This window comes from Pongo abelii, chromosome 19 (genome assembly GCF_028885655.2).
Source record: "Pongo abelii isolate AG06213 chromosome 19, NHGRI_mPonAbe1-v2.0_pri, whole genome shotgun sequence".
Classification (NCBI taxonomy): Eukaryota; Metazoa; Chordata; class Mammalia; order Primates; family Hominidae; genus Pongo; species Pongo abelii.
Window position 1 is genome coordinate 79,072,875 of NC_072004.2, and position 27,659 is coordinate 79,100,533.

At 44.2% G+C, this 27,659-nt stretch overlaps 1 protein-coding gene and 1 pseudogene across 5 annotated transcripts in view; both read left to right on the top strand.

Moving 5' to 3' along the window:
• Window positions 1-6,252: 6,252 nt before the first annotated feature.
• Window positions 6,253-27,659, top strand: part of MAP3K3 (mitogen-activated protein kinase kinase kinase 3) — a 73,651-nt gene continuing 52,244 nt past the window's right edge. For 2 of the 5 annotated variants that reach the window (XM_002827696.6, XM_009251906.4), the window contains exons 1-2: window positions 6,253-6,601; window positions 17,025-17,146. In XM_002827696.6, coding sequence (XP_002827742.1) covers window positions 6,598-6,601; window positions 17,025-17,146 — 126 coding nt within the window. In that variant the 5' untranslated portion in view covers window positions 6,253-6,597. Of the gene's footprint in view, window positions 6,602-13,566; window positions 13,592-17,024; window positions 17,147-19,072; window positions 19,166-27,659 lie in introns of those variants that run through there. The other 3 variants (XM_009251903.4, XM_009251902.4, XM_054537248.2) reach the window with 3 other exon arrangements.
• LOC129051416 (elongation factor 1-delta-like) lies at window positions 19,172-27,539 on the top strand (annotated as a pseudogene).

Sequence of the window (27,659 nt, forward strand, 5' to 3'; positions counted from 1 at the left end):
GGAGGTTGAGCTTGCGGTAAGCTATGACTGCGCCACTGTACTCCAGTCTGGATGACAGCAAGACCTTGTCTCAAAAAAGAATTTTTGGCTGGGCACAGTGGCTCATGCCTGTAATCCCAGCACTTTGGGCGGCCAAGGCGAGTGGATCACGAGGTCAGGAGATTAAGACCATCCTTGCTAACACGATGAAATCCCGTCTCTACTAAAAATACAAAAAGTTAGCCAGGTATGGTGGCAGGCACCTGTAGTCCCAGCTACTTGGGAGGCTGAGGCAGGAGAATGGTGTGAACCTGGGAGGCGGAGCTTGCAGTGAGCCGAGATCACGCCACTGCACTCCAGCCTGGGTGACAGAGCGAGACTCCGTCTCACAAAAAAAAAAAAAAAAAAAAAGAAGATAAAATACTGCATATACCTAAAAGGGAACATTATGGAAATTACATTCAATTACTAACATCTCCATTTGAGGTTCACTTACTCATTTGACAAATATTTGTTTTTTAATGTACTATGAAAGATGATAGGCATGCTGATTTGAAAGCAGCTTCTGTCTTTATGCTTAATTTGGTTGTTTTGTTTTGCTTTGTCTTGTTTTGTTTGAGGGTCTGGCCCTGTCATCTAGGCTGGCGTGCAGTGGTAGGATCATAGCTCACTGTAGCCTTACCTCCTGAGTTCAAGCAGTTCTCCCTCCTCAGCTTCTTGAGTAGCTAGGACTACAGGCACACGCCACCATACCTGGATAATTTTAAATTTTTTCTGTAGAGACGAGGTCTAACTATGTTGCCCAGACTGGTCTCAAACTCCTGGCGTCAAGCAATCCTCCCTCATTAGCCTCCCAAAATGTTAGGATTACAGACATATGAGCCACTACACCTGGCCTTTTTATACATACTTGGTTAAAGACAATTATTAGAGAGCAGGACACGTGCTTTGATGAAGAAAGTACCCAGTGCTCTGACAGCATGTCTGAGGGCCTTAATCCGGACTTGGAGGTGTCTGTCTGAGAAGGCTTCCTGGAGAGAATGCTGTATAGGCTTAGCTCTTCCCTGAAAGAATGGAGGTGGGGGCCGGGCGCGGTGGCTCACACCTGTAATCCCAGCACTTTGGGAGGCCGAGGCGGCAGATCACAAGGTCAGGAGATCGAGACCATCCTGGCTAACGTGGTGAAACCCCATCTCTACTAAAAAAAAATACAAAAAATTAGCCGGGCATGGTGGCAGGCACCTGTAGTCCCAGCTACTCGGGAGGCTGAGGCAGGAGAATGGCATGAACCCGGGAGGCGGAGCTTGCACCACTGCACTCCAGCCTGGGTGACAGAGTGAGACTTCGTCTCAAAAAAAAAAAAAAAAAAAGAATGGAGGTGGGAGCAGAAGCAAAGAGGATTTCATGCAGAGAACATAGCACACGGAGAGGTATAGAAGCAAAAGAAATTCATATTTGAGGAATTGCTGGTGGTTCTATGTGGCTGGGGCATAGAATTTGAATAATGGGGTTAACTATTATAGTTAAGGTGGAAATAGAAGGACGTGTGGCTGAAGAAGAAGGTATGGGTTGGGTCCTGAAGGACCTTCTTAACTACATTCACATATATGACTTATCCTAAGGGTGATGGGAAACTTTTTAGGGAGGGTATGGCAGAATCAGGTGTCCATTTCAGAAAGATCACTCTGTGATGTGAATATATGTTGAGAGGCTGTTACGCTTAAGTCATGCAGGTAAGAGATTTTGGTGGTTTGAACTAGGGTGGTGAAATCGGATGGGAGAGGAATGGACAGACTGGAGACTTGTTCAAGATTGGCTGTGGGGGAAAAGAAATGGAGAGAAAGAGCTCTCTGATCATTTGAAGGTATCTAACTTGGGAAACTGGAGAGGGACGGAGGAAATATAGAATTATGGGGGAAAATGATTTCAGTTTGGACCCAGAATTGGAGGTTCCTGTGGGACACCCATGTCTGTGGAGCTCAGAAGAAAGACCTCCCTAAGCTAGAGATACAGTTGAGATTCTGGAATCCTCAGCGCATACGGTAACTGCAGTATGGGAATGTTTGAGATGGCTGGTTGAGACACAGACAGTGCAAATGAAGCCACAAAGAAGGCAGTTGTAAGAAAGGTAGAAGGTAAATCAGAAGGTTGTTTTCAGCTAAAGACTCAGGTAGATGTACTGCAGTTCTCTATGTGTGAGGCACTATTCTAAGTGCTGGTGATAGAGCAGTAAGCAGGACAAAATTCCTGCTCCTGCATACCTTATGTTTGTGGTAGTTGGAGTAGAGCAAACAAATAAATATATAATTTTAGCCACTGAGAAAAAAAAACAAGGAAAAAATACACAAATACAGAATGATGGAAGGGAGGAGTCATTTTGGATGGAGTGATAAGAAATGACTTAAAAGCAGACGTTTGAGCAGAGACTTGAATAAACTGCAGAAATGAGAACATCTTGGCTTGGTAGTTTCAAAGAATGGAAAGAAGGCCAGAGTGGCTAGAGGACAGTGATGGAGGGACAGGATGGAGGGGCCAGCTCCTATTGGGCCTGGCAGGTCATGACAAAGAATTGGGGTTTTATTCTGAGTGTGATGGGAGGGAAGCCATTGGAGGGTTGACAGTGGGCAGGGGGTAGGGTGGCATGATCCGAATTACATTTTACAAGGATGACTCTGGTTGCTAATGGGGAATCATTTGTTGGGCTGCCACAGAAGAAACAATGGAGGCCAGATGGGAGTCTGGGGCAGTCATTCAGGAGAGTAGGTGGTGGCTTGGATAAGGTGGGTGGGATGAGAAGTGGTTGGATTCAGGTGTGTGTGTGTGTGTGTGTGTGTGTTTATTTTTATTTTTTTTGAGACAGGGTTTCACTCTATTGCTCAGGCTGGAGTGCAGTGGCACAATCTCGGCTTACTGCAACCTCTGCCTTCCAGGTTCAAGCGATTCTCCTGCCTCAGCCTCCAAGTAGCTAGGATTACAGGCCACCACACCTGGCTAATTTTTATATTTTTAATAGAGATGGGGTTTCACCATATTGGCCAAGCTGGTTTCGAACTCCTGACCTCAGGTGATCCACCTGCCCTGGCCTCCCAAAGCGCTGGGATTACAGGTGTGAGTCACCACGTCCGACCTGATTCAGATACATTTTGAAGTGGGAGCTGAAAAGATTTGCTGCATGTTTGGACATATGGGTGTCAGGGAGAGGGAATAATCAAGGAACACTCCTAGGTTTGTACAGAGGGTCTCTGACTTACTATGGTTCGGCTTATAGTTTTTTGTGTGTGTGTTTTTTTTTTTGAGATGGAGCTTTGCTTTTGTTGCCCAGGCTGGAGTGCAATGGCATGATCTTGGCTCACTGCAACCTCTGTCTCCTGGATTCAAGCAATTGTCCTGCCTCAGCCTCCCAAGTAGCTGGGATTACAGGTGTGCGCCACGATGCCCAGCTAATTTTTTATTTTTAGTAGAGATAGGGTTTTACCATGTTGGTCAGGCTGGTCTCGAACTCCTGACCTCAAGTGATCCACCCGCCTCAGCCTCCCAAAGTGCTGGGATTACAGGCATGAGCCACTGTGCCCGGCCTCAGCTTATGATTTTTGACGTTATGATGGTTCAAAAGCAACACACAGTTCAGTAGAAACTGTGCTTTGAGTACAACCATTCTGTTTTTCATTTTCAGTACAGTATTTGGTAAATTACATGAGCTATTCAAAACTTTCTTATAAAATAGGCTTTGTGTTAGATGATTTTGTCCAACTGTAGGCTAACTTAAGTGTTTGAGCATGCTTAAGATAGGCTTGGCTAAGCTATGATGTTCGGTAGGTTAGGTGTATTGAATGCATTTTCTACTTAACAATTGTTCATCTGATGGTTTATCTGGACATGGCCCCATTGTAAGTCGAGCAGCATCTGTGCTTTAGCAATTGGAAAACAGAAAGGAGCATGGCGGCTCACACCTGTAATTCCAGCAGTTTGGGAAGTTGAGGTGGGAAGATTGCTTGAGCCCAGGAGTTTGAGACCAGCTTGGGCAAAACGGTGGGACACCCCCAACTCTACAAAAAAATTTTTTTACAAAGGCTCTACTCTACCTAACAATATCTTATTCCTTAGTATTTAATTTCTCTTCTTAGGGAGAATTTAAATTTAATTAAGTAATTCAAATTAAAATTTTTTCCTGGCAGGGGTGGATAATGAAAAAAAGTTTGAGAAACACTGGCCTAGTGCAAGAACATGGCCTTTGGGAGTCACACAGGCTTGGTATGAATCCTGGCTCCACTACTTGGACAGAGTGCTTAACCTAAGCTTCACTTTCATCGTTTAAATGCCCACAGTATTGGCATAATAACCTTAGAGTTATTGGAAAAATTAAATGCAATGACGTGCCTGTTATATTGATAAATACTAATTTTCTTTCCCCTTTATCCCCGCTTTCAAGAATAGAGATTATTATAGTTAAGGAACTCCAGTAAACTGGGTAGAGACCAAATCAAGTGGGAATATGGCAGGCTTAAGCTTGTTGGAAGAAAAAGAAAACAGGACAAGGGGGCTGATTAAATATACGGAGATGAGTGTAAAGAAATAAGGGAGGCTGCTTGCGGTGGCTCACGCCTGTAATCCCAGCACTTTGGGAGGCCAAGGCTGGCGGATCACCTGAGGTCTGGAGTTCAAGACCAGCCTGGGCAACGTGGTGAAACCCCGTCTCTACTAAAAATTCAAAAATTAGCCAGGGGTGGTAGCGCACGCCTGTTAATCCCAGCTACTTCAGAGGCTAAAGCAGGAGAATTGCTTGAACACGGGAGACGGAGGTTGCAGTGAGCCGAGATCGCGCCACTGCACTCCAGCCTGGACGACAGTGCGAGACTCCGTCTCAAAAAAGAAAAAAGAAAAAGAAAAGAAATAGGGAAGAGCCCAAGGTAGTTCTTAAGGGATTTGACACTCAAGGCAAAGCCACCACTAAATGTTCTTAGTGGACAGTGGACAATGACATCTGAGAAAGATTATTCTGGAGCCTGACATATTACACTGGAACAGAGGCCGGAGAAAGGAGCCCAAATTAATTGTGGTGGACTTGGAATCTGAAGATCTGGGTGTATAAAATGTTGAACAATGAAAAGGTTGGGGAAATTAATTATGGTCCCTTTAATTTTGAAACATCATGCAATCAGTACAATTGTTTTGGAAAGATATTTGGTGGCACGGGAAAACAGAATAAAATGTAAGCGTACTACAAAACAATACAAAGGCATTTTTGTCAAACGCCTATCTAGGTAGGAAATAGATTATCTCTGGGGTGGGATCTTTTCTTTTTCATAGTTTTCTGCATTTTTCAATTTTCCTACAAAAAGCTTGTGTTGCTTTTATAAGAAAAAAGTTATTTTCTGAAAGAACCTCTGGCGGAACTCAGATTTCCAGGGACCCACATGCCAGCACTACCCCAGCCTCGGGTGTCTGAGGTACCCAGACCAGAGGGTGTGGCCCTGGAGGTGTGAGACTTAGGGAAAGCTGGGCTGGGCCGGCCGCCTCTGCCCGGGGCAAGAGCAGCGTCGGGACCGGAGGACCAATCGGGGGATGGGGCCGTAGAGGTTGCCGCGCGCCGGGAAGTACTCAGGCCAGACCCTCCCCACTCGTTACACGCCCCGTGCTGGGCAAGGGGAGGAGCAGGACGCCACCCTCTGGAACCACCCAGATCGCTGGGGCCTCGGAGAACCCGGAGGGCGGAAGGCCTGAGTGCCCCCTCCAGCCGCCTACTCCTCCCCCCAGCCCCAAAGTAGCCGGCGGGGAACTGCGCCAGCCCGCGCGCCCGCCGAGCCTTCGGTGACTGACGGGAGGTGGGAATGTGGGCGGAGCCTCACGCCGGAGCTGTGATTGGAGCAAGCAACACCTCCCAATCTCTCCCAAGAGGGGGAGACAGCGCCAGAGAGGGATGCGCAGAGGCGGGGGCTTAGAGGCCTCTACGTGATTGGCTAGCAGTGCAGGGAGCCGGGCGCTGTCCCGATGATTGGCAGGCGCAAGACAGCCCTCGGAAACCGCCTTGGCTTCGCCCATTGGCATCCTGTGAGAGTAGGCGGGATTGGTTCATCGTGTGGTGCTGATGATTAGCTGGCCGCTGAGAGTTAGGGTGTTGGAAGAGAGTTGGGGGGGGACGGCGGGGGCAGCCAACTTCCTTCTTGTTATTGGCTGGTGAGGTGGGTGGGGGTGGTGCGACGGCCCAGCGCCTGCCTGGGATTGGTGGGCGCCGGCGTGAGTGACAGACGGGGGGCGAGCTGCGCGACCAGCGGTTTGTTTTTCGGAGCGTTCCTGAGGTGGAGAACGGTGGCCGGACGGAGAGACTGCGGGTCTGAGGGACTGGCGGGCGAGCGGGTCGAGCGGCGCCGCCGAGGCCGGGCTGGGCCGAGCCCAGGAGCGCCCGGGATGTAGCGGGCCACCCTGCCGATGCCACAGCGCCCGGCCGCGGGCGGAGCCGGAGCCGGAGCCTGGGGAGGCGGCGGGGGCCCAGAGCGCAGCCCGCGCCCCCCGCGCGGAGCCAGGCCCGCTGCCGTCCCCGCCGCCCGGGCCCCCGGCATGCAGCCCCGGCTGCGGAGGTGACACTCACGGACCTTAGCCACCGCCGCCGCCATCGCCACCATGGGTAAGTGTCGCCACCGCCCCGGCCTGTGCCCGCGCTGCTTCGCGACGCCCCGCCCCGGGCTGAGGGAGGAGGACCCTGGGCCACCGCCTGACAGGCATGGACAGCCCGCCGGGCCCGGGGTTGCTGACCGCCGGCCGCCCGCCTGCCCGCCCGCCCCGCTCGCAAGCCGCGGCCCGGGCGGGGGTTCTGGCTCCACGGGGCGGCCCGGCCGGCAGAGCCCGCTCGGCAGCCCTCCTTCCGGGCGGCGCGGCGGGCGCATCCCGGGAAAGCGGCGGCGGGACCGAGGGCCCGTGCTCCGCGGGGCAGCCTGGCCCGAACGAGCCGGACCGCGAGCCCGAGGGCGGGGGAGCAAGAGCGCAGTGTGGGGCCCGGGCTGGAGGCTGCCGCAGGCCCAGCTGCTGTTGTGTCTTTTCCTTGATTTGCTTTTTTTTCCTGCCTGTGTCATTTCCTTCCCTTTGCTCACACAGGCCGGCCTGTGAGAGTTCCCGGGGCTTGCTCTCCAGCCCTGTGCGCGCCCCAGCGCAGGGGGGAGGGCGTGCGGGGCTCGGCTAGGAGGCGATTAAACTGGAACTGTGATCAAGCGCGCGGTTGACAAATGCGTGCTGCACGCAGATTGCTGGGGGTCAGGAGTTGGTCGGATGCTGCCAGTTAGAATTCACATCCTACTTTTTGAAAAATCCTGTTGCAGGGTTTTAATCCATTATTTTTTTCTTGCGGTGTCCCTGAAATTATGTAACTTTTGAAAGAAACATTTGCTACACAAAAGAATTTCTCTGAAATCACTTCCTTTTTGTCAGTATTTGCAATTTCTACTGTGAAGATGTAATCTAAGGAAAGCTTTTAATGTCTTCCGCACGTAGCAGTTGAGTTGAATTATATTCCATATCGTTTTTGGTAATTTAGCAAATGACTACTGGACTAGACTAAGAAATAACATTTTTAACGTTCTTTATTTCTCCTGTCCAGACAGGTGTTGTGATACTGTTGTCACAAGTTTTGCAAAATATTTGGTATTGCCCTAAATAATAATAAAAGGGTAAACTTCAGTGAGAGGATCGTTTGCAAAACCTTCCGTTGCTTCTGTGAAGTGCCCCATTTGAAGAGGGAGCCTTGATGTTTGCCTTGCCCTATAGCAAGGTCAAGTCCTTTTTGTAGGAGGTTAACTGTATGCTATGTCAAATTCGCCAGATATTGTTTTGTGACCCATCTCTACACCCTGGCTTTGAATGAATTGCCTTGTTCTAGTTCATGCTGTCCCTCATACAGTATGAGAAGGGTTTGTTCATTTGCTGGGCTTACTGTTTCCTTCTCATGCTTTCCTTCAGAAGTACGTGCTCTTCTGAGGGAAGGTCTGCTGTGAGAGTGGACATAAAAGGAACCCAGTAAGGCCTGGTATTTAAATATATAATTGAAATGTTTATTGAATTGTTTTATAGATGAGACACAGAATTCTTGTCTACCGTAGGATTCAAACATTTATCTTGTATTATAGATTTTGAATAAATCTTCGAGTTGATTTATGAGCCTATATTGTGATAGTCTTTCTTACAAGTCTTTTTTCTTGTCCTGTGGAGGCAGCTGTTACTCCCAAAAGAGAGTGTGAAATACTTAAGGGTATGTAGACCATCCACTTCCTACTTTGTTGACTGCTACACCAGTTAGAGTGCCCACATGTGTTGACTACATCTCATTATCTAACATGAAAATAGATATGAACCTGTTTTCACATTTCAAGACATTTTCAAAAAGTTTATAAGTGTGTGAGTATATGGAGACCAATGATGGGGAGGAAGGAAACTATATAGGCTGGGTCTAGAGCCCCAAAGAAAAAAGGACCAGGACCTCAGGATCTTCTCATTTGTCCCCACATCAGTTGTCCCCCTGTCAGTTTTACATGAAGACACATGTAAAAGGAACACGCAAGAGGAATTAACTTGCCTGGTGGCTGCAGTATATTAGGCAAGCTAGTTTAAGAACCACTGCCCTAGCTTTCTTCACTTTCCCCCATACAATTCTCTACATCTTTTTTGTGAGGGGAGAGTAGATGACCTTGATACACTGTTAGAGCTAATATTGAATTCTTCTTGACACCTGGATGTTCAATTTGCTTTGTAGAGAGCTCATTTAGGATATGTATACACAGATACATTCACACACAGTCTGTCTCTTAAATACTAGTTTCCATTTAGGTGATGAAAATTCGAATTCCCAGTTTAGTTAGTTTGCTTTTAGTTGCTGTAGTTCTAAATAAACTCAAAGGATTGATAAGAGAGAAACATAGACTTCTTAGTATTTTAGTTATACTTGTTAAACTCCAGCCTCATGAAGAAAGGACTAAAACTTGAGTCTCTGCCCTGCAGGTTCTTTGGTTAAGTAAGAGTCATATTTTCCTGAGCCGTTCTAAGCCCAAGACTGAAGCCTGTTTGACAACTTGCGTTAATAAAAATAGGTCAGATTTTATATTGTTAGCCCCAATAAATTTCTAGTGGAAATTATTTATCTCAGTAAATAATAGGAAATTTTTTTTTTGGCTTTGATACTATGTGGCTATAAAAAATTGGGATTAACTGGTTGTTTTTTCTTGGTCACTCCAGAATTCATTTCCAGGTTTAGTTATCATAGTGGCAAATGCTGTTCATAATACCTGAGATTGTTTATGTGGTTTTTTTTATAAATGCAGTCTGAAACTTTATATATCACTGAAAAATATGTAACAACTTGGAAATGTTACAGGAAACTATAGTGAATGGAGTACAGGATTACAGATGGTCTGGTTCTGGTTTGAAGTCAAAATTATTGTGACTTACAGACACCTTGTCTAGGGTTCCAAGGCTGTTGGGAGCTCCCTGTTAGAATAGTCTCAATTCAGTTTCGCTAGAATCTGACCACCTATGTAGACTCTGAATAGTTAGCAGCTGTTTTGATTGAAATTTGAATCACAGTTTAATAAATCAACATGGCTATGTCATTACTAGATTTCTGATATTTTTAAAAATGACAATTGGATTTTAAAACTGAATTTTAGGTTAGGCATGGTGGCTTACACCTATAATCCCAGCACTTTGGGAAGCTGAGACTGACTGGTAGATCGCTTGAGCCCAGGAGTTCGAGAGCAGCCTGGGCAACATAGTGAAACCCTGTCTCTACTAAAAACACACAAACTTAGCTGGGCGTAGTGGCATGCCCCTATAGTCCCAGCTACCCAGGAGACCGAGGTGGGAGGATCATCTGAGCCTGGGAGGTTGAGGCTGCAGTGAACCATGATCGTGTCACTGCGTTCCAGCCCAGGCAACAAGAGTGAGAGACCCTGTCTTTAAAACAAAAAACAAACAAAAAATAGCTGAATTTTAGGCACCTGTAAAAAGTAAATATCTGTCCAACTGAGCATTACTTAGAGGAATACACAGAGGATAAGATGAGGTTTTTCTGGTTCTATGGAAGCTGTTAATTTATTCTTTGCCCATTTGTTGAATGCCTTCTATGTGCCAGGCATAGTATTAAGCCCTGTGCCTGTGTTATCCTGTCCTCAAGAAGTTACAGTTAGGTAAGGTGAAGCAGAAACATGTAAACAATTAAGTGCAAAAGTGTGTAAAGATATACAGGAGAGAGATCAATTCTGTCGTTTTGGTATTGACACATGTAATTCTATAGTCTCCAGTCCTTTAGGTTAATTTCATTAAACATTAAAATGTAGTGGTGATATATATTGATTCTTATGAGGAATAAATGGCTTACTTTATAATATGTGTTTTAAGAATTTGAACCATCAATTAATATTGAATGCCTATTATATCTTAGAAGAGAAAAACGCCAGCATTTGACTTTGAGATTTAGCAAAGGTTCAACCATTTCTTGAAGGATAAAAGTTTCTTATGAATTGAGGGTCTGGCCTTATTGTATATTCTCATTGTAAAATGATGTTTGCCTGGGCATGGACAGGATGGAGGCAATGGGAGTATGTGGAATGTCATGAAGAGAAAGTAAAATCTGACTCAGGGACACTGAAGCACAGGCTCTCCTGAGTGAGCAGTGCGATCAGACGATCTGGTGGAGCTGGGCAGAACATTGTCAAGATGAAGAAATAACATCATTAGTTAAATGAAACAAAACGAAGATTAAAACATTACTTTGGGGATTGTATCTGTGGAAAAGAGAGAGTGTGTGGCATAGTAAACAGACACCATACGGGATAACAATGTTTATTAGAGAAATGTGGTGCTTCTGGCAACTTTTCTGGGTTGTTAGCCAAGGGAACTCACAAATGGGAAGTGCCTTAAGACCCTGCTTTGAGATACAAGTAATAGCTCAGTCTGGAAGAGTGGCTTCCTGCTGGAGCTAAAGAGAGGAGTATGTTGCCTGGCAGCCTCCATACCACAGGTTGGGGTACCAGGAGAAGAAAAACTACATGCCACTGGGGAATTATGAATACCGGCTACTTAAAACTGCCTAAGAGCTTCCGCTTTTTAAGCCTGAACTCTAATCCTTGTTTCATAGATCCCTTTCTAGTTCCATGAATACTACTCCTCTTCCTAGATTCTTAACCTCTTAATCTCTAAAATTAACCTCTTTCTCCTTGTGCTTCTTCCTGGTAGCTTATAAGTGTGTCAGACCACTCCCACTCTCAGGAAATATTTTCAAAGTTATAAGCACACTATTATGCTACCTCGACTTGTTCACGTGTAAAGTTCACAAATACCTTTTTTTTTTTTTGAGATGGAGTTTTGCCCTGTCGCCCAGGCTTGAGTGCAGTGGCACGATCTCAGTTCACTGCAACCTCCACCTCCTGGGTTCAAGCAATTCTCCTACCTCAGCCTCCCAAGTAGCTGGGATTACAGGCGCCGGCCACCATGCCTGGCTAATTTTATATTTTTAGTAGAGACAGGGTTTCACCATGTTGGCCAGGCTAGTCTTGAACTCCTGACTGCAGGTGATCCACCCTCCTCAGGCTCCCAAAGTGCTGGGATTACAGACGTGAGCCATCGTGCCTGGCCATGACTAATTTTTTGTATTTTTTGTAGAGATGGGGTTTTGCCGTGTTGCCCAAGCTGGTCTCAAACTCCTGGGATCAAGTGATACACCCACCTTGGCCTCCCAGAATGTTGGACTTACGGGTGTGAGCCAATGCGCCTGGCCTGTCACTCTTATTTTCTTCAATCCTTTTTTTTTTTTTTGAGACAGAGTCTCTACTCTGTCGCCCAGGCTGGAATGTGTTGGCATAGTCTTGGCTCACTGCAACCTCCGCCTCCCAGGTTCAAGCGATTCCCATGCCTCAGCCTCCACAGTAGCTGGGATTACAGGTGTGCACCACCACGCCCGGCTAATTTTTGTATTTTTAGTAGAGATGGTGTTTCAGCATGTTGGCCAGGCTGGTCTTGAACTCCAGACCTCAGACGATCTGCCTGCCTCGGCCACCCAAAGTGTTTGGGATTACAGGCGTGAGCCACCTTGGCTGGCCTTTTTTCTTCAGTCCTCTTAAAGCCTTCCTTTCCAGCTTCCCCTCTTCTCATTCTATTTGATTAGTATTAGTTACTGAGGATCAGTCTCTGACCCTCTTTTCTTCCCCTCTATCCCTTAATTGCTTATTCTTCATGTCCTTTCTCTCAGTTCATTTCATAACCTCTCTGACATAGCTAGAACAGCTTTTTTTTTTTTTTTTTTTCCGAGATGGAGTTTCACTCTTGTCGCCCAGGCTGGAGTGCAGTGGCTCAGTCTCGGCTCACTGCAACCTCTGCCTTCCAGGTTCAAGTGATTCTCCTGCCTCAGTCTCCTGAGTAGCTGGGATTACAGGCGCCCGCCACCACGCCCGGCTAATTTTTGTATTTTTAGTAGAGACGAGGTTTCACCATGTTGGCCAGGCTGGTCTTGAACTCCTGACCTCAGGTGATCTGCTTGCCTTGGCCTCCCAAAGTGCTGAGATTACAGGTGTGAGCCACCACGCCCAGCCAGCTTGCTTTTCTTAAAGAATCTTTAGTCTGTTAACAACTATGTAAAATCATCCATATAACCTCTTATATAACCATATAAGCTACTCATATTTAAAAATATTTATTTTTATACATTTGTGTTTATATACTCTGGTTTATATATTGTCTAATTCTGTCTTTTTTTTTTTTTTTTTGAGACAGAGTTTCGCTCTTGTTGCCCAGGCTGGAGTGCAATGGCACCATCTTGGCTTACCACAACCTCCGCCTCCCAGCTTGAAGCAGTTCTTCTGCCTCAGCCTCCCGTGTAGATGGGATTACAGGCATGTGCCACCACGCCCAGCTAATTTTGTAGTTTTAGTAGAGATGGGGTTTCTCCATGTTGGTCAGGCTGTTCTCGAACCCCTAACCTCAGGTGATCCACCTGCCTCAGCCTCCCAAAGTGCTGGGATTACAGGCGTGAGCCCCTGGGCCCTGCCAATTCTATCTTTTTTTTCACACAACTTTGTATTTGTGTGTTGTTTATCTTTTTATCCCTAGAGTTTGAACACCTTGAAATATCTTTTAAAACTTTCTAATGTATAACACAAGATAAGTATTCAGTAAATTGTTAATGATTTATTTAAAGTTCAGTAATAAAATTAAGTATTAGGGTAGATTAAATGGCCTCCAGTCTTTTTCCATTGACCTTTTCTGGTTGATGATAATAATAGCCAGCATTTTTTTAGCATTACTAAGTGTTAGGTGCCATAAACAATAATTCGTACGTTTTCTTTTGCTTTTAACTGTCACAGCAGCTTTGTGAAATGATGCTTTATCTCCATTTTACAGATGAGGAAATTGAGGTTTGGAGAGAATAAATGATTTGCTCAGGGCCTCCTTACCAAATTTTTCTGACTCTGAAGTTCATGTTCCTAACTGCTTCAGTCTAAGAAAGTTGTTATTTGTTGTTTTTTTTTTTGAGATGGAGTCTCGCCCTGTCGCCATGCTGGAGTTCAGTAGCGCCATCTCAGCTCACACCAACCTCCGCCTCCCGTGTTCAGGCAATTCTCCTGCCTCAGCCTCCCAAGTAGGTGGAATTACAGGCGCATGCCACCATGCCCAGCTAATTTATTTGTATTTTTAGTAGAGACGGGGTTTCACCATGTTGGCCAGGCTGGTTTCGAACTCCTGACCTCAAGTGATCCACCCATCTCGGCCTCCCAAAGTGCTAGAATTACAGGCGTGAGCCTCTGCGCCCAGCCTGTTATTTGTTTTTAAAAGTTTTGTTTTTAAAGAATGCCACATTGAAGGAGTGGTGATAATTCAGTTAGTCTCAGTCCATACCACAGAGATAACTGGCTTGTGGCAGCCAAGTGTGCATAGTGATGTTGCTTTTTAGAAGGAAAAAAAAACAAAAACAAAAACAAAACCTCAATCCAGGAAGAAATGCCTAAAAGAGCCACTTGATTTACTTCCTGTCTTTATACATGTCCTCTGAAGTATCAGTTGAAGAACCTGTCTACCTCTAGGAATGTATTTTACTTTGACACAAAATTAGATTGTATAAGCCTGATTCACTTGTGTCAGTTGTCCCAGATTTCAGATGACAGTGCCAAACTTTTCCACTGGTGTGTTCTCAGCTCTGGAACTACCAAACAAGTTTATTCATTAAGTAATGCCAGGAATTGGTTAGCTTCCTGGAAACAGAATTTGTCAACCTGATAAAGCAGCTCTTATAATAGCATCATCTTATACAGAATTAGAAATGATTTCTCCAGTCATACTTGTGGATCTGTCTTGAAAAGTGGTGTGTGTATGTGTATGCCTGTATGTGTATTCACATCCATCTTTGTTCAATATCTGAGTTGAAAGAACTGAAAATTCTCAGTACTTAGGGTGGTTAATGTTGTTACTGATAACTCCATGCATTCCGCTTTTAGGAGTATTGTTGGATGCTCCTCAGAAAACACTTAAACCTAGTCATAATCCTCCTTATATTCATCCCAATTTATTATTACAGTTGGCCCAATTTTATATATATTTAATAATATCTAAGCCATTTAATATATAAACCTATACATATTATATATAAGCCAATCTTCCTAGCTTAGATGTTATGCTCTAGTTTTTAAAGTTTGGTTGTGAGGATAAAAATCAAAACAAAAAATCAAGTTCCCTTTTTGTTTTTGAGACAGGGTCTCACTGTCGCCCAGGCTGGAGTACAGTGGCATGATCATGGCTCACTGCAGCCTCAACCTCCTGGGCTCAAGTGATCCTTCCACCTAAGCATCTCAAGTAGCTGAGCCTACAGCGTGCACCACCACGCCCAGCTAATTTTTTGTATTTTTTGTAGGATGTAGTTTTGCCATGTTGCCCAGTCTGGTCTCAAACTCCTGGGCTCAAGCAATCCACCTGCCTCAGCTTCCCAAAGTGCTGGGATTACAGGCATGAGCCACCCTGTCCAGACAGGTTCCCTTCTTTAAGGAAGCTATAGGGAAATTGTAGAAGGTATAAAATAATTGATGGGATTTATATGTGTTAAGTTGACAGATGTCTTTTTGTAGATACCCACTTTCTCCTCATTCATTATCCCCTTTACTGCATACTTTCGATATTACAGCTATGTCACTCTCATACATACTTTTGTATATGTTTTGAAGTGGAATCATATGGGAAGTTATGCTCCTGGTGGTTTTCCTGCAAGTTTTAAATCTAATTTTACTTTCCTGAACAAGCAAAAACCTCTTTATAGGCAACTTTGTCCTTTTCTGTACCTCGTCAGAGGGCATATAGGGCACCAGCGCAGATTTCGTCTAGGAAGAGGGGAGAGGCAAATAAGGCGAGGGGCCAGGCACGGTGGCTTATGCCTGTAATCCCAGCATTTTGGGAGGCTAAGGAGGGAGGATCACTTGAGCTCAGGTGTTTGAAATCAGCCTGGGCAACATGGTGAAACCCTCTCTCAATAAAAAATACAAAAATTAGCAGGGCATGGTGGTGTGCACCTGTAGTCCCAGCTACTCTGGAGGCTGAGGTGGAGGATTATTTGAGCCTGGGGGTGGAGGAGGCTGCAGTGAGCTGTGATTGCACCATTGCACTCTAGCCTGGGCAACAGAGTGAAACCCTGTTTCAGTCAGTCAGTCAATCAGTTAATCAGTAGTGGGAGAAGAGACTGGAGCAGCTTTACTTCCTACATTTCATGCTGTTTGTTTCTTTCCACAGGGTATTAGAATATTTCCAAGGGACAGTGATAAAGGGCAGAAGATAGGCACTCTCTTTGGGTGGAATCTTTTGTATTTGCTTCTTTTAAGGTGTGCCCCAAGTCCCCAAATGGCTCAGTTGTCACCAAAGCAAGTGTAACAACTCATCCCTTATGTTCCCTTACACGATCAACAGATTTATTCATTTTCAATCTCCAAATGCTATTTGAATGGGCAAAGATCTCTTAAAGGACCTGGGAAAAATTTGTACAACATGGAATTGGGCTGGTTTGTGTTCTGGGTTTTGGCCAGTTGTTTTCAATTTATGAGAACTCTAGTACTCCATGCTATTTCAAGAAAAGGGGATTAAAAGTAATGCTAGTAAGGTGGAGACAATGCATTGCTTGGTCAGCTTAGGGAGGAAAAACAATAGAACTACCTTTGACTTCCCTATGGGAAGTAGAAGGCCTATAAACTTGTAAAGAGTTGTGGGGGTTGCTGATGGTGATGGCATTCAAATGCTAGGCTTGTAAAACAACTTCTGTTCAAAGCAGTTACCTGAGGCCCTTATTTGGTACCTTTTAAAGTGTGCTCTCCTCCTTATGATGCTTTAAGAATAAGTCTGGGACTGACACTGTGCCATAATCCGCTCTCTATGGATTCATCTTTTCATTCAGTACCATATTACATTGTACTGTGTTCTTCACTTCAATTTTTCATCTATTTTTCCTGGTTAAGTTTCTCTGGCACTGGACCAACTGCCCTGTTTGAGCATGTCCCTTCCCTGCAATGAATTGGTAAATATTGCTGCAGGAAATCTGATTGGAGGGCTATTAAGAAACCATTAAAGGCAAGGCATGCTGGCTCACACCTGTATGTAATCTTAGCACTTTGGGAGGCCAAGGCAGGAGGATCACTGGAGTCCAGGAGTTGTAGACCAGCCTGGGCAACATGGGGAGACCCCGTCTCTACAAAAAATAAAAAAATTATCCAGGCATGGTGGTGCATGCCTGTGTTCCCAGCTACTCAGGAGGCTGATGTGGGAAGGTCACTTGAGCCCCAGAGTTGGAGGCTGCCGTGAGCTATGATCACGCCACTGCACTCCAGCCTGAGTGACAGAGCAAGACCTTGTCTCAAAGAAAAAAAGAATCCATTAAAATTCAAATTGCCATAGTCTGACCTTTTGGGCTGCATCTGATTATAGTTACAGGGTCTGTCATTTTACCTGGGCAGAACTCCCTGAGTATTAGTTATATAGTTTGTGAAAGAGCTTTGCTGGTCTGTATTTAAGTATCTTAGTCCACGTGTTCTCTTTCATTGCAGACGAACAGGAGGCATTGAACTCAATCATGAACGATCTGGTGGCCCTCCAGATGAACCGACGTCACCGGATGCCTGGATATGAGACCATGAAGAACAAAGACACAGGTCACTCAAATAGGCAGGTGTGTGTGACCCTGGCAGAGCTAAGTGAGTTTGTTGGGGAGGGGTTTTCAAATGGGAAATATACGAAAAGCCAAGGAGACTACATTACCAGGGTTGAATGCTTTTGACCCCTTCCTTTCACAGTCTGTTAAATGGGAAGTAATACATACCAACCAGGTATGGTTAAATGGTAAGTGATATTGGGAGGCCGAGGCAGGCGGATCACCTGAGGTCAGTAGTTTGAGACCAGCCTGGCCAACATGGTGAAACCCGGTCTCTACTAAAAACACAAAATTAGCCAGGTGTGGTGGTGCATGCCTGTAGTCCCAGCTACTCAGGAAACTGAGACAGGATAATCGCTTGAACCTGGAGGGCAGAGGCTGCAGTGAGCCGAGATGGTGCCACTGCACTCCAGCCTGGGCAAGACAGAGTGAAACTCTGTCTCAAAAAAAAAAAAAAAAAAAGGTTATATATGCCATGCAGTTATGGATCTATGATTTGGAGTCTTAAAACCTTGTGTAAGCATTTCATCTGTTATGGGGACAGTATTCATATACGTTTTTCCCCTTTACTGATATTTGGCAAATATTTAATTCGATTCATGATCCCTAAGTCAGAAGGTTTTTAGCTACCTTACAGTATATAATCAGGAAAAACTAATTAATTTGGTATTCGCTTATGTAAAATATAATTAAGAATGTAAATTTATTAATTAAAATGTCACCTAGTATATTCTAAAGGCAATGATGAGTGATTTTGTTATTACTGTTTACAGTTGTTTTACCTTATTAACCTTATTAACCTTATTTACCTTATTGATAGTGCCTGTTTTATTGAGAGTTGTATGCTTCTTTAGGAAAACATTGCCTATTTTCCTTAACATTTAAACTTGTGTGTCATTGAGAATCTTCTTCTCACCTGTAGTGCCACTTACCTGTTTCCTGGGTACTTTGTTCTGCAGAGAGGAGTGAATGATGGGGAGCTTTTCTACCTAGTGGGTATCCAGTGCTGCGTCAGCTAGCTATATTGGGCATGTTTGATGAAAATTTGTCTATGACATTCTCCCTTTTGGTTCTGTTATCAGCTAATCTCCTTTCTTCTCATTTGCACCTTGTTTACCAATTCTTCAGAATTGGTTCCTAGAGATAGTATAAGGCCCTAAAACTTTTCCTGTCTGTGGTCTGCTAGATAGAGCCTTCCAGAGTATTTCCTGCCTTTAGGAATCCTAGGGACCCCAAGGGAAGAGGAGTCCTTTTGTTTCATGTTAAAACAGAAGGATTAGTTTAAAAAGCTGCTTTTGTTGTTGTTACCTTATAGTACTGGAGGTATAAACAGATAAGGGCGCATTCTTACACTATTTTCATATGTTATTCAGTCTGACTGTGTGAGTTCTCCCTTGCTATAACTTATTTGTATTCAAAGCCACTTTTGGAAGGAGCATTTTACCAGAAGTGAGTCCCCTCCCCCATGCTTGAGCCTAATGACCTCACTTTCCTTCCTGTCTTCCTATGTAGTGTGTGCTTGCTAACATTGCTTCAGTTAGCTGATCTTTCTCCAGACTGGACTATTAGCATGAATATCAGTTTGTGGGTGAAAAGGGGAAGCTTTCTTGAATTGGAAGGCCCAAAAGGACCAGGCTGGGAAAAGAAGGGGTGGAATGGTCACTGATAATTCCTTGAAGGAGGATTCCTTTTTAGGACTCCTTCTGCTTAGAGCCTAAAAGCCATGATGAGGGAAGTCTTGATCTTTTGCTGTGCCTGCTGCTGCGCTGTTAGAGTGAAGTCAGTGGTTATGAAAGCAGAAGACTAAAAAGGATTGACTGTTTGTTAGGAAGTAATCTTAACAAGAGGTACTAGATCTTTGGATCCATGATTTACTTCAATGTTGTCAAACTTATGTTGCACGAAGGATACAAATTATTAACCTCAGTTTTTTTGTTTTTAAAGAAAAAACACAACAGCAGCAGCTCAGCCCTTCTGAACAGCCCCACAGTAACAACAAGCTCATGTGCAGGGGCCAGTGAGAAAAAGAAATTTTTGGTAAGGATCCAGATTACCTGTTAAAGCCAAAATGTACTTTTAAATCTGCTACTCATGCTGCAACAGCGGAATTCACTTCCTAGACAAGTTGTTTTAGTGGATTTGTGAAAAGCATTGGTTACCCGTGACCTGTGTTCAGTGCTTCTAGTCACCATTTCTCACAACAGTATTATTCATAAACAGCCTCTATCAGTGCTGTCCAATAAACTTTCTGTGATGACAGAAATGTTTTATATCTCTGCTGTCCAATGTGGTATTGTAGCCACTAGCTACATGTGGCTGTTGAGCAACTAAGGAACTAAATTTTAAATTTTATATCATTTTAATTAATTTAGACAGCCACATGTGGCTAGTGGCTATTGTATTGGACAGCACGACTTTATACACTATGTAAGGGACTGTTGATTTATTGGGTAAGAAATTATGTATATGCTTGGAGATGTGTAGATATTCATTGGTATGTTCATTCCTTACGCACGTCATGAGTTTCTATACATTGTGATAAGCTAATAATGGGAATCCTATCTAAGATTTCTGTTTTAGGAAGAATGTGAAGGTGTGGAACTAGAACGGCTGTTTAGAAATTGAAGCTTTCTAAACAGTTTTTAGAAAGTTTTATGTTAATATGGGCAAAAGGGGAAATAAAATGCTAAGGTAGCTTTTCCTCTTAATGAAGTCAAGGTTATAGAATGGCCTGTCCTGGGAAGCGTAGCAGATGTTTTGCTTCTGACCAAGAGGGATATTCTTCAGCAAAATTCTGAAAGCAGAAAAAGACAGTCTCAGCAAATGCATTTCTAGGAAAGATGGGGTAAGAGGCAGTGCGGGGAAGATGTTGGGGAGAGGTATTTATAGCCTAGTATAATGAGAGGAGCCTGGTGATATTAATAATCATTTAACATAGGATTTTATAATTCACAGAGTTACACATTTATTATTATTATTGTAGTTTTTGTTAGCCTAGGCCTGAGATAGAATGAAACAGTTTTCTTCATTACCAGTTCTTCTGCCAGCAAGTCCATGCTTAGGAAGAGAGAGGAATGAAAGATCAAAACCTAATTTAAATGGTGAAGAGTTGCCAAATTTGGTTAAGAAATGTCTAATTGGATTACAGATTCAAATTACAGAGTCCCAGTTGAAAGAAACTAAGCATTTTGGCTAGCTGGAAAGGTTGTTTATTCAAGGGTGGAATGGTGCTGGCAGAGGCAAACAGCCTTTCACTATGAGAATGGCAGTGCTGGCTACAAGGCAGAGTCAAGACTGGCACAGCTTCATGGGGCTCAAGCTTGGCCCAGCAAGGAAAGCCAGAGGAGCTGTGGGTTCATTAACAGGATTGTTTGGGGGCTGAGGCCTGGAAGAACTGAAAAATCTAATTTAATATCTCTGCTTGGCAAGACTTGAGACATCCTTTTCCCTAAGTAAACAAGCTTGGTAAGTAATTGAAAAAGAGAATGGATTTGAGAACAAATAGGCAGCTATGGAAGTACATGGGCAGTGAGCTATTAACTATTTTCTAGGAGGTAGATTCTGTATTCTCTGTATTCTAGGAGTACAGAGAATACTGTACACTAGGAGCATTCTCTGTATTCTCCCTTTTGTATATTGGGTCTCTGGAAGCCTACAGCATGGTTAGAGCTGACTGAATATTCTTAGATGTGTGGCACATCCTACGTGTGGCTGGGTCCTATGGATAGTTTTGCAGGCCATGATGTGCAGTGTCCCTTCAGCAGTCATTAACTAACTCACAGTGAGTTATCAATGGGTGTTAGTTCTCTATGGGTCTGACAACTTAGTATAGTGAAAAGAGTGCTGGCCTATGGCTGAACATGCTGGAGGAGAGCGTGCCTGGCCACAGGGACACAGCCACGCAGATCCAGCATGTGTCTCCCATGTGCCAAGTGGAGCCCCCAGCCAAGAAGGCAGCCACACTAGCAGAGGGTGACGAGGACAACATTGACCTGTTTGGCAGCAACAATGAGGAGGAAGACAAGGAGGCAGCCCGGCTGTGGGAGAAGTGGCTGCGGTGGTATGTGGAGAAGAAGGCCAAGAAGACTGCGTTGGTGGTCAAGTCCTCCATCCTGCTGGACGTCAAGCCTTGGGACAATGAGACCAACATAGCCCAATTGGAGGCCTGAATGCGCTTCATCCAGCTGGACGGGCTGGTCTAGGGGGGCCTCCAAGCTGGTGCCCATGGGCTACGGTATCCGGAAGCTGCAGATTCAGTGTGTGGTGGAGGACGACAAGGTGGGGACAGACTTTCTGGAAGAGGAGATTACCAAGTTTGAGAGTGCATGTAGAGTGTCGATGTTGCAGCTTTCAACAAGGTCTGAAGCCTTAGAGTGTGTGTGTGCGTGCGTGTGCGCGTGTGCAAGTGTGTGAGGCCCTGCCACGATTAAAAACTGAGACCAACCAAAAAAAAAAGAGTGCTGGCCTAGGAGTCATAGAGTTGTTACTCATAGGATTTTATAATTTATAGAGTGCTTTCAACAACAGTTAACATCAATGCTATAAGCATGTGTATAAGGTTTACACAGCTTTTACACAAAGGTATTGAGTAGAGGCAGGAAGTAAATCCAAGCCTTCTGATTCCTAGTCATGGTAATTTTACCATGTATAAGTCATATAACCTTTCTGAAGTGAGTTTTTCCATCTGAAATATAGACTTAATACTCACTGTGTCTACCTCTTAAGATTGTTGTAAGATCATAGACAGAATGTGAAATATTTTGTACATTGTAAAACAAATGTACAAATGTAAAGTTGTAGTGGTTATGTCACTTCTTATGTTCTGGCACTGCGGTTGTGAGCTTTGGGGAAAGCTTCTAACTACAACTGTTCATAGTGTTGTGGAACTGAAAGGATTAAGGTTTTTCTGTCTTTATGGGATTATCATTACTGTTTATCTGATGATCTTTGCAAATTTCTGAAGCTAGCCTAATTTCTGAAAATCCCAGTGGAGGAAGAAATGGAATCCTTATTTCCATGGATTCCTGTTTCCCTTGAATCTTATCAAAATGGTAGGTAGATACTTGAACAGAGTCTGGGCTCTGGATCTAACCCTCCAGATGTTCATGAGTGGGTGCTTCAGAACAGAAAAGCTGCTTTCTTCATGATAGGCACAAGCAGGGCAGGGCCTTGGCTGTCATTTCTAGAGGAAGAGAATTCCAGGATCTGTTCCCCCAGCAGGGTCAGTGATTGAGCAGACTGTCTTTTGCTTTCAGTGTGAAAGACCTGGCTCTTCAGGACCTCCCTTCTCTTTCAAGGGTTGTTGATAAGATGGGCTGGCCAGTTTGAAAATAAGATATAAAGCAGCACACAAGCCTGGCATTATATTTTGTAAGAAGGTTGCTTTATAATCATCTCTTCCACTGATCTACAACTTTCCAGAGTCATGCTTAAAAATAAAATTTTAATTTTTGTTGTATTTTTTTTTCCTTTCATTCACTTTCTCTCTTTGGCAAAATAAGGACTGCAATTCCAGAAATGTGGGGAGGCATCAAAGGTATGTAGCAAATGCAGGGAGAGAAATCAGTACAGAATCAGAGCGAGGGTAAGAAGAATGATGGCTAACTGAGGCCTTTTTCAGGTCAAGTTAGTTCGTAAACCTTTGGTTAATAAATCCTGATTTTTCTGGATTCTTGAAAGCTTTTTGGGCTACATGTTCAGCTGTTGAGTCCAGACTTTGAGAAGATCATTTCTGCTTTAGTGTTATTGTCAGTTATTCCTGTTGCTCCTGCTGAGTCCCTGAATCTGTAGCTCAGCCTGACAGCCTGCACTGTCTCTCTCCTGAGCGTGGCTCTCACTCCTGCTCTCACCGGATTGCCTGTGGTGGGGAGGGGACATGAAGCTGCTTAGACCTGAATTTCTGTACTAGAACTTTTTTCTCAGTAGCTGACACCCTCCATTCAGTTTAACATGTGCCTATAGTCAAGCTTCTCAGACACACAAAAGAAATGTATGTCGGCCAGGAGTGGTGGCTCACGCCTGTAACCCCAGCACTTTGGGAGGCCAAGGCGGGTGGATCACCTGGCCTGGCCAACATGGTGAAACCCTGTCTCTACAAAAATACAAAAATTAGCTGGGCATGATGATAGGTGCTTGTAATCCCAGCTACTTGGGAGGCTGAGGTGGGAGAATCGCTTGTACTCGGGAGGCAGAGGTTGTAGTGAGCCGAGATCACTGCATTCCAGCCTGGGCAACAGAGCAAGACTCCATCTCAGAAAAAAAAGAAAAAAGAAAGGTATGTCATATTCCCTGTACCCCAGGAATCATGCAGTCTTACTGGGAAATGAGGACTACATGAAAAAAAGTATGATAATGACTGTGCCTCACTGTGTGGTACAGAGAGTAAGTGCTATGGAAGGCCAGGAAAATGAAAGATGAGCTTGGGCCAAAAGAGCTACGGAGTCATTTCAGGTGGAAGGGCACTTGAACTAGGCTGTGAAGGAAGTATAAACAGTTAAGTAGAAGGGAGGAAGGGTGGCACTCTAGGTCAGGAAACAGAATGATTAAAGGCCTAGGGGAAGAAGCAAACATGGCATGTATCAGGAAACAAGGTGAGCCTTGATCTGGCTTTAAAGGAGGGTCCCTCTGGGGAACAAACAGTGTGAGATGATCAGGTAAACTGAATGAGCCTAAATCCCAGAGGGCTTTGAGTGATAAAAGAGAATTTAGACTTTATTCCATAGATACTGGGTATCACTGATTACCTTATGAACAAAGAAGGAACATGGTGAAAAAGGTGATTGAGATGGTTTGAACTGTAGAGGAATGCAGAGTGGGTTGGAAATGGGGAGCTGAAATGTATCCTCACTCTGATTCTGTACTGATTTCTCTCCCTGCATTTGCTACATACCTTTGATGCCTCCCCACATTTCTGGAATTGCAGTCCTTATTTTGCCAAAAAGAGTACGTGAATGAAAGGAAAAAAAATACAACAAAAAGTAAAATTTTATTTTTAAGCATGACTCAGGAAAGTTGCAGGAGATCAGTGGAAGAGATGATTATAAAGCAACCTTCTTACAAAATATAATGCCAGGCTTGTGTGTTGCTTTCTATCTTATTTTCAGCTTTATACATTTATATATGTATAAAGATATAATGCTTTATATCTTATTGACTTTGGGATCAAGGGGAAAAGGTCTCACTGAAGGTGATGTCAGGGAGAATGGGAAGCAGAGTCTTATACCGGAGGCCTTTGAGAGGAGAATTGAAATTCGCTTCCTGGCTGTGAGGAGGAAAAGGAAGGAAAGAATCAAGCATTACTCAGAGGTGTAAGCCTGTGTAGCCGGGAGCACAGCAGTACCAATGTTAGAAATAGTGACACTGAGCCAAGCATGGTGACATGCGCCTGTAGTCCCAGCTGCTTGGGAGGTTGAGGCAGGAGGGTCACTTGAGCCCAGGAGCTCAAATCTGTAGCGCACAATGATTGTGCCTGTGAATAGCTACTGCACTCCAGCCTGGGCAACATAGCGAGACCCCATCTCTGAAAAGAAAGTAATAGTTGAGAAGGGAGACTAGTTTAGGAGAGTAGTTGATATAGACACATATGGCTAGATTGAGTTTGAGATTACAGTGGGAAAAAACCTCAAGAGTGTGTGAGGTATGTGTATGTGTGTATGTTGATTTTTGCAGGTCCATAATCTGTTATCTGCAGTTCTGAGATCCAAACAGTACTACAAACTAAAGGGTTATTTTTAGTTTTTAGTTTCTATTTATTATTTTTTAATTTGTAGCAGACTCATTTGGCAACCAGACCTGTCCTGAATAGACACAGGGCAATTTATGGTCTTTCTTTATTCTACTTATTGTGAATATTCATACTTTTCATTGCAAAAATTAGGATAGCTTGGATAAAAAGCGTGTACTCTGTTAACAAATAGACTCCAAATCTCAGTGACTTAACACAGTATGTCCAGTACAAGGTGGGGGAGAACAGTGTTGCCCAGAGTTACTTAGCAACCTGGATTGAGCGAGACTCCTCTATCCTAGGACATGTGCCTGCCAGGGAAGAGAGTATAGAACTTGATTCTGTTCCTAGCTCTTGGTCAGAACTAGGGACAAAACCCCCAAACTAACTTTTAAGAGGTCCAGGAAATACTTGAGCATTCTGCCTCTACCATAGTAGTACTGTCTCAGACACCCCCCACTCCACTCCCTGGGGAGGCATCACGTGATTTATAGAACATCTACCATACTACCCCTCTAAATCCAAAACATGCATTCTGAAACACTTTTGGCCCCAAGAATTTTGGCTAAAGGATAATAGACCTGTATTACCATTTACCAACCACTCGTATATCAGGTACTGTTCTAATCACTTGACCCAATTATATGATTTAATTCTTTTGATAATTCCATAAATTGGATACTATCATTCTCACTTTACAGATGAGGAAACTAAGTTATAGGTTAAGTATGAGGCTGCAGTGCCATTACTTTTTTTTTTTTTTTTTTTTCCTGAGATGGAGTCTTGCTCTGTCACCCAGGCTGGAGTGCAGTGGCATGATCTCGGCTCGCTGCAACCTCCACTTCCTAGGTTCAAGCAATTCTCCTGCCTCAGTCTCCCGAATAGCTGGGATTACAGGTGCTCACCACCACACCCGGCTAATTTTTGTATTTTTAGTAGAGACGGGGTTTCACCATGTTGGCCAGGCTGGTCTCGAACTCCTGACCTTGTGATCTGCCCTCCTGACCTTGTGATCTGCCCTCCTTGGCCTCCCAAAGTGCTGGGATTACAAGGCCACCATGCCCAGCCTAGTGCAGTTAGGTTTAATGGGAAAAACTGCAATTACTTTTGCACCAACCTAAGTTCGAGGTTACACAGCTAGGAAGTTGTAGAGCCAAGATTTGAAGCAGGCAGTTGGACTCCAGTGCTACATTCTTAACAACTACATATTGGCCTCAGATACGTGGCAAGCAGATGAGCCTTGCTTCAGTGATTGGGGCTACATATAGAGATTGAGGAATCATCTATTTAGAGGCCCGCTGAGAAGTTGTATGCAGAGCAGGAGAAAGCCAGAAGTCAGAAGTCGCACGGTTGAGGAATGGTCACGTGTTTGGGGAGGGGTGGGAGAGGGCATGAACAAGAGGAACCAGCAAAGAAGCAGAAGTGGTCAGAGTGGTAGCAGGTTCCCTGTGCTGGGATAGAGTCACAGAAGTTGGAAATAGAGTTGGCCACCCACCAGTGTGCAGTGCCTCAGAGAGGACAAGAAGAATGGCTGGCTGGAAGGCATTGAATCAAATTATCTTTATCTGAACTTCCCTTATCTATGGCTTATTATGGTCAACCTGATGGTTGAAATTCAGATTTAGGAACTCAGAAGATTTGGGCGTATCATGTGGTCCATGGAAGCTCATAAGGCTGTCATGGCATCAAAGAAGCATCTTTGTTTACACTGCTTTTTAGTCACAGGCTTGGTTAGTGTTAAGTAGCAGTGATTTGTGGTTTGGAACAAAAGTTTAATTCCCTTTCTGAATAAATTCATGTAGAGGAGTGCCCAGGTTATGGCTCGTAATGAAATAAATTTAGTTCCTTCAGTTCCATAAAGGGACTGAGGAGATTCCTTCATTAGTATATCTAAATATAATGTTGTCCCAGGGCTGGGGCAGTGGCTCACACCTGTAGTCCGAGCACTTTGGGAGGCCAAGGTGGGTGGATCACTTGAGGTCAAGAGTTCGAGACCAACCTGGCTAACGTGGTGAAACCTCGTCTGTACTAAAAATACAAAAATTATCCAGGCATGGTGGTGCATGCCTGTAATCCCAGCTACTTGGGAGGCTGAGGCAGGAGAATCACTTGAACCCAGGACACAGAGGCTGCAGTGAGCCGAGATCGCACCACTGCATTCCAGCCTGGGCAACAGAGTGAGACTCTGTCTCCAAAAAAAATAAAATAAAATAAAATAAAATAAAATGTTGTCCCAGTTTAAGAATGAAAGCTGTTGTGTGTGTGTGTGTGTGTTTTTTAACCTCGTTTTTTTGTTTTGTTTTGTTTTGTTTCAGTTTATTTTTGAGACAGAATCCTTGCTCTATCACCCAGGCTGGAGTCCAGTGGCGTGATCATGGCTCACTGCAACCTCAAGCCCCCTGGGCTCAAGCAATCCTCTTGCCTCAGCTTCCCAAGTAGCTAAGACTACAGGCATGTGCGACCACAACCAGCTAATTTTTGTATTTTTTGTAGAGATGGCATTTTGCTATGTCGCCCAGACTGATCTCAAACTCCTGGGCTCAAGCAATCCTCAAACCTCGGCTTCCCAAAGTGTTGGGGTTAGAAGCGTGAGCTACCACACCTGGCCCAAAACTTCTAAAAATGGAAAAAAAAAAAAAAAATAGACAAAAAACAAAAACAAAAACCTGAGGAAATATGTGAATAAACTATGGACTTTAGTTGATATATCAATATTGATTAATTAATTGTAACAAAAAGAAATATACCATACTAATGTAAGATATTAATAATAGGGGAAACTGGCTGGGTGTGGTGGCTCATGCCTGT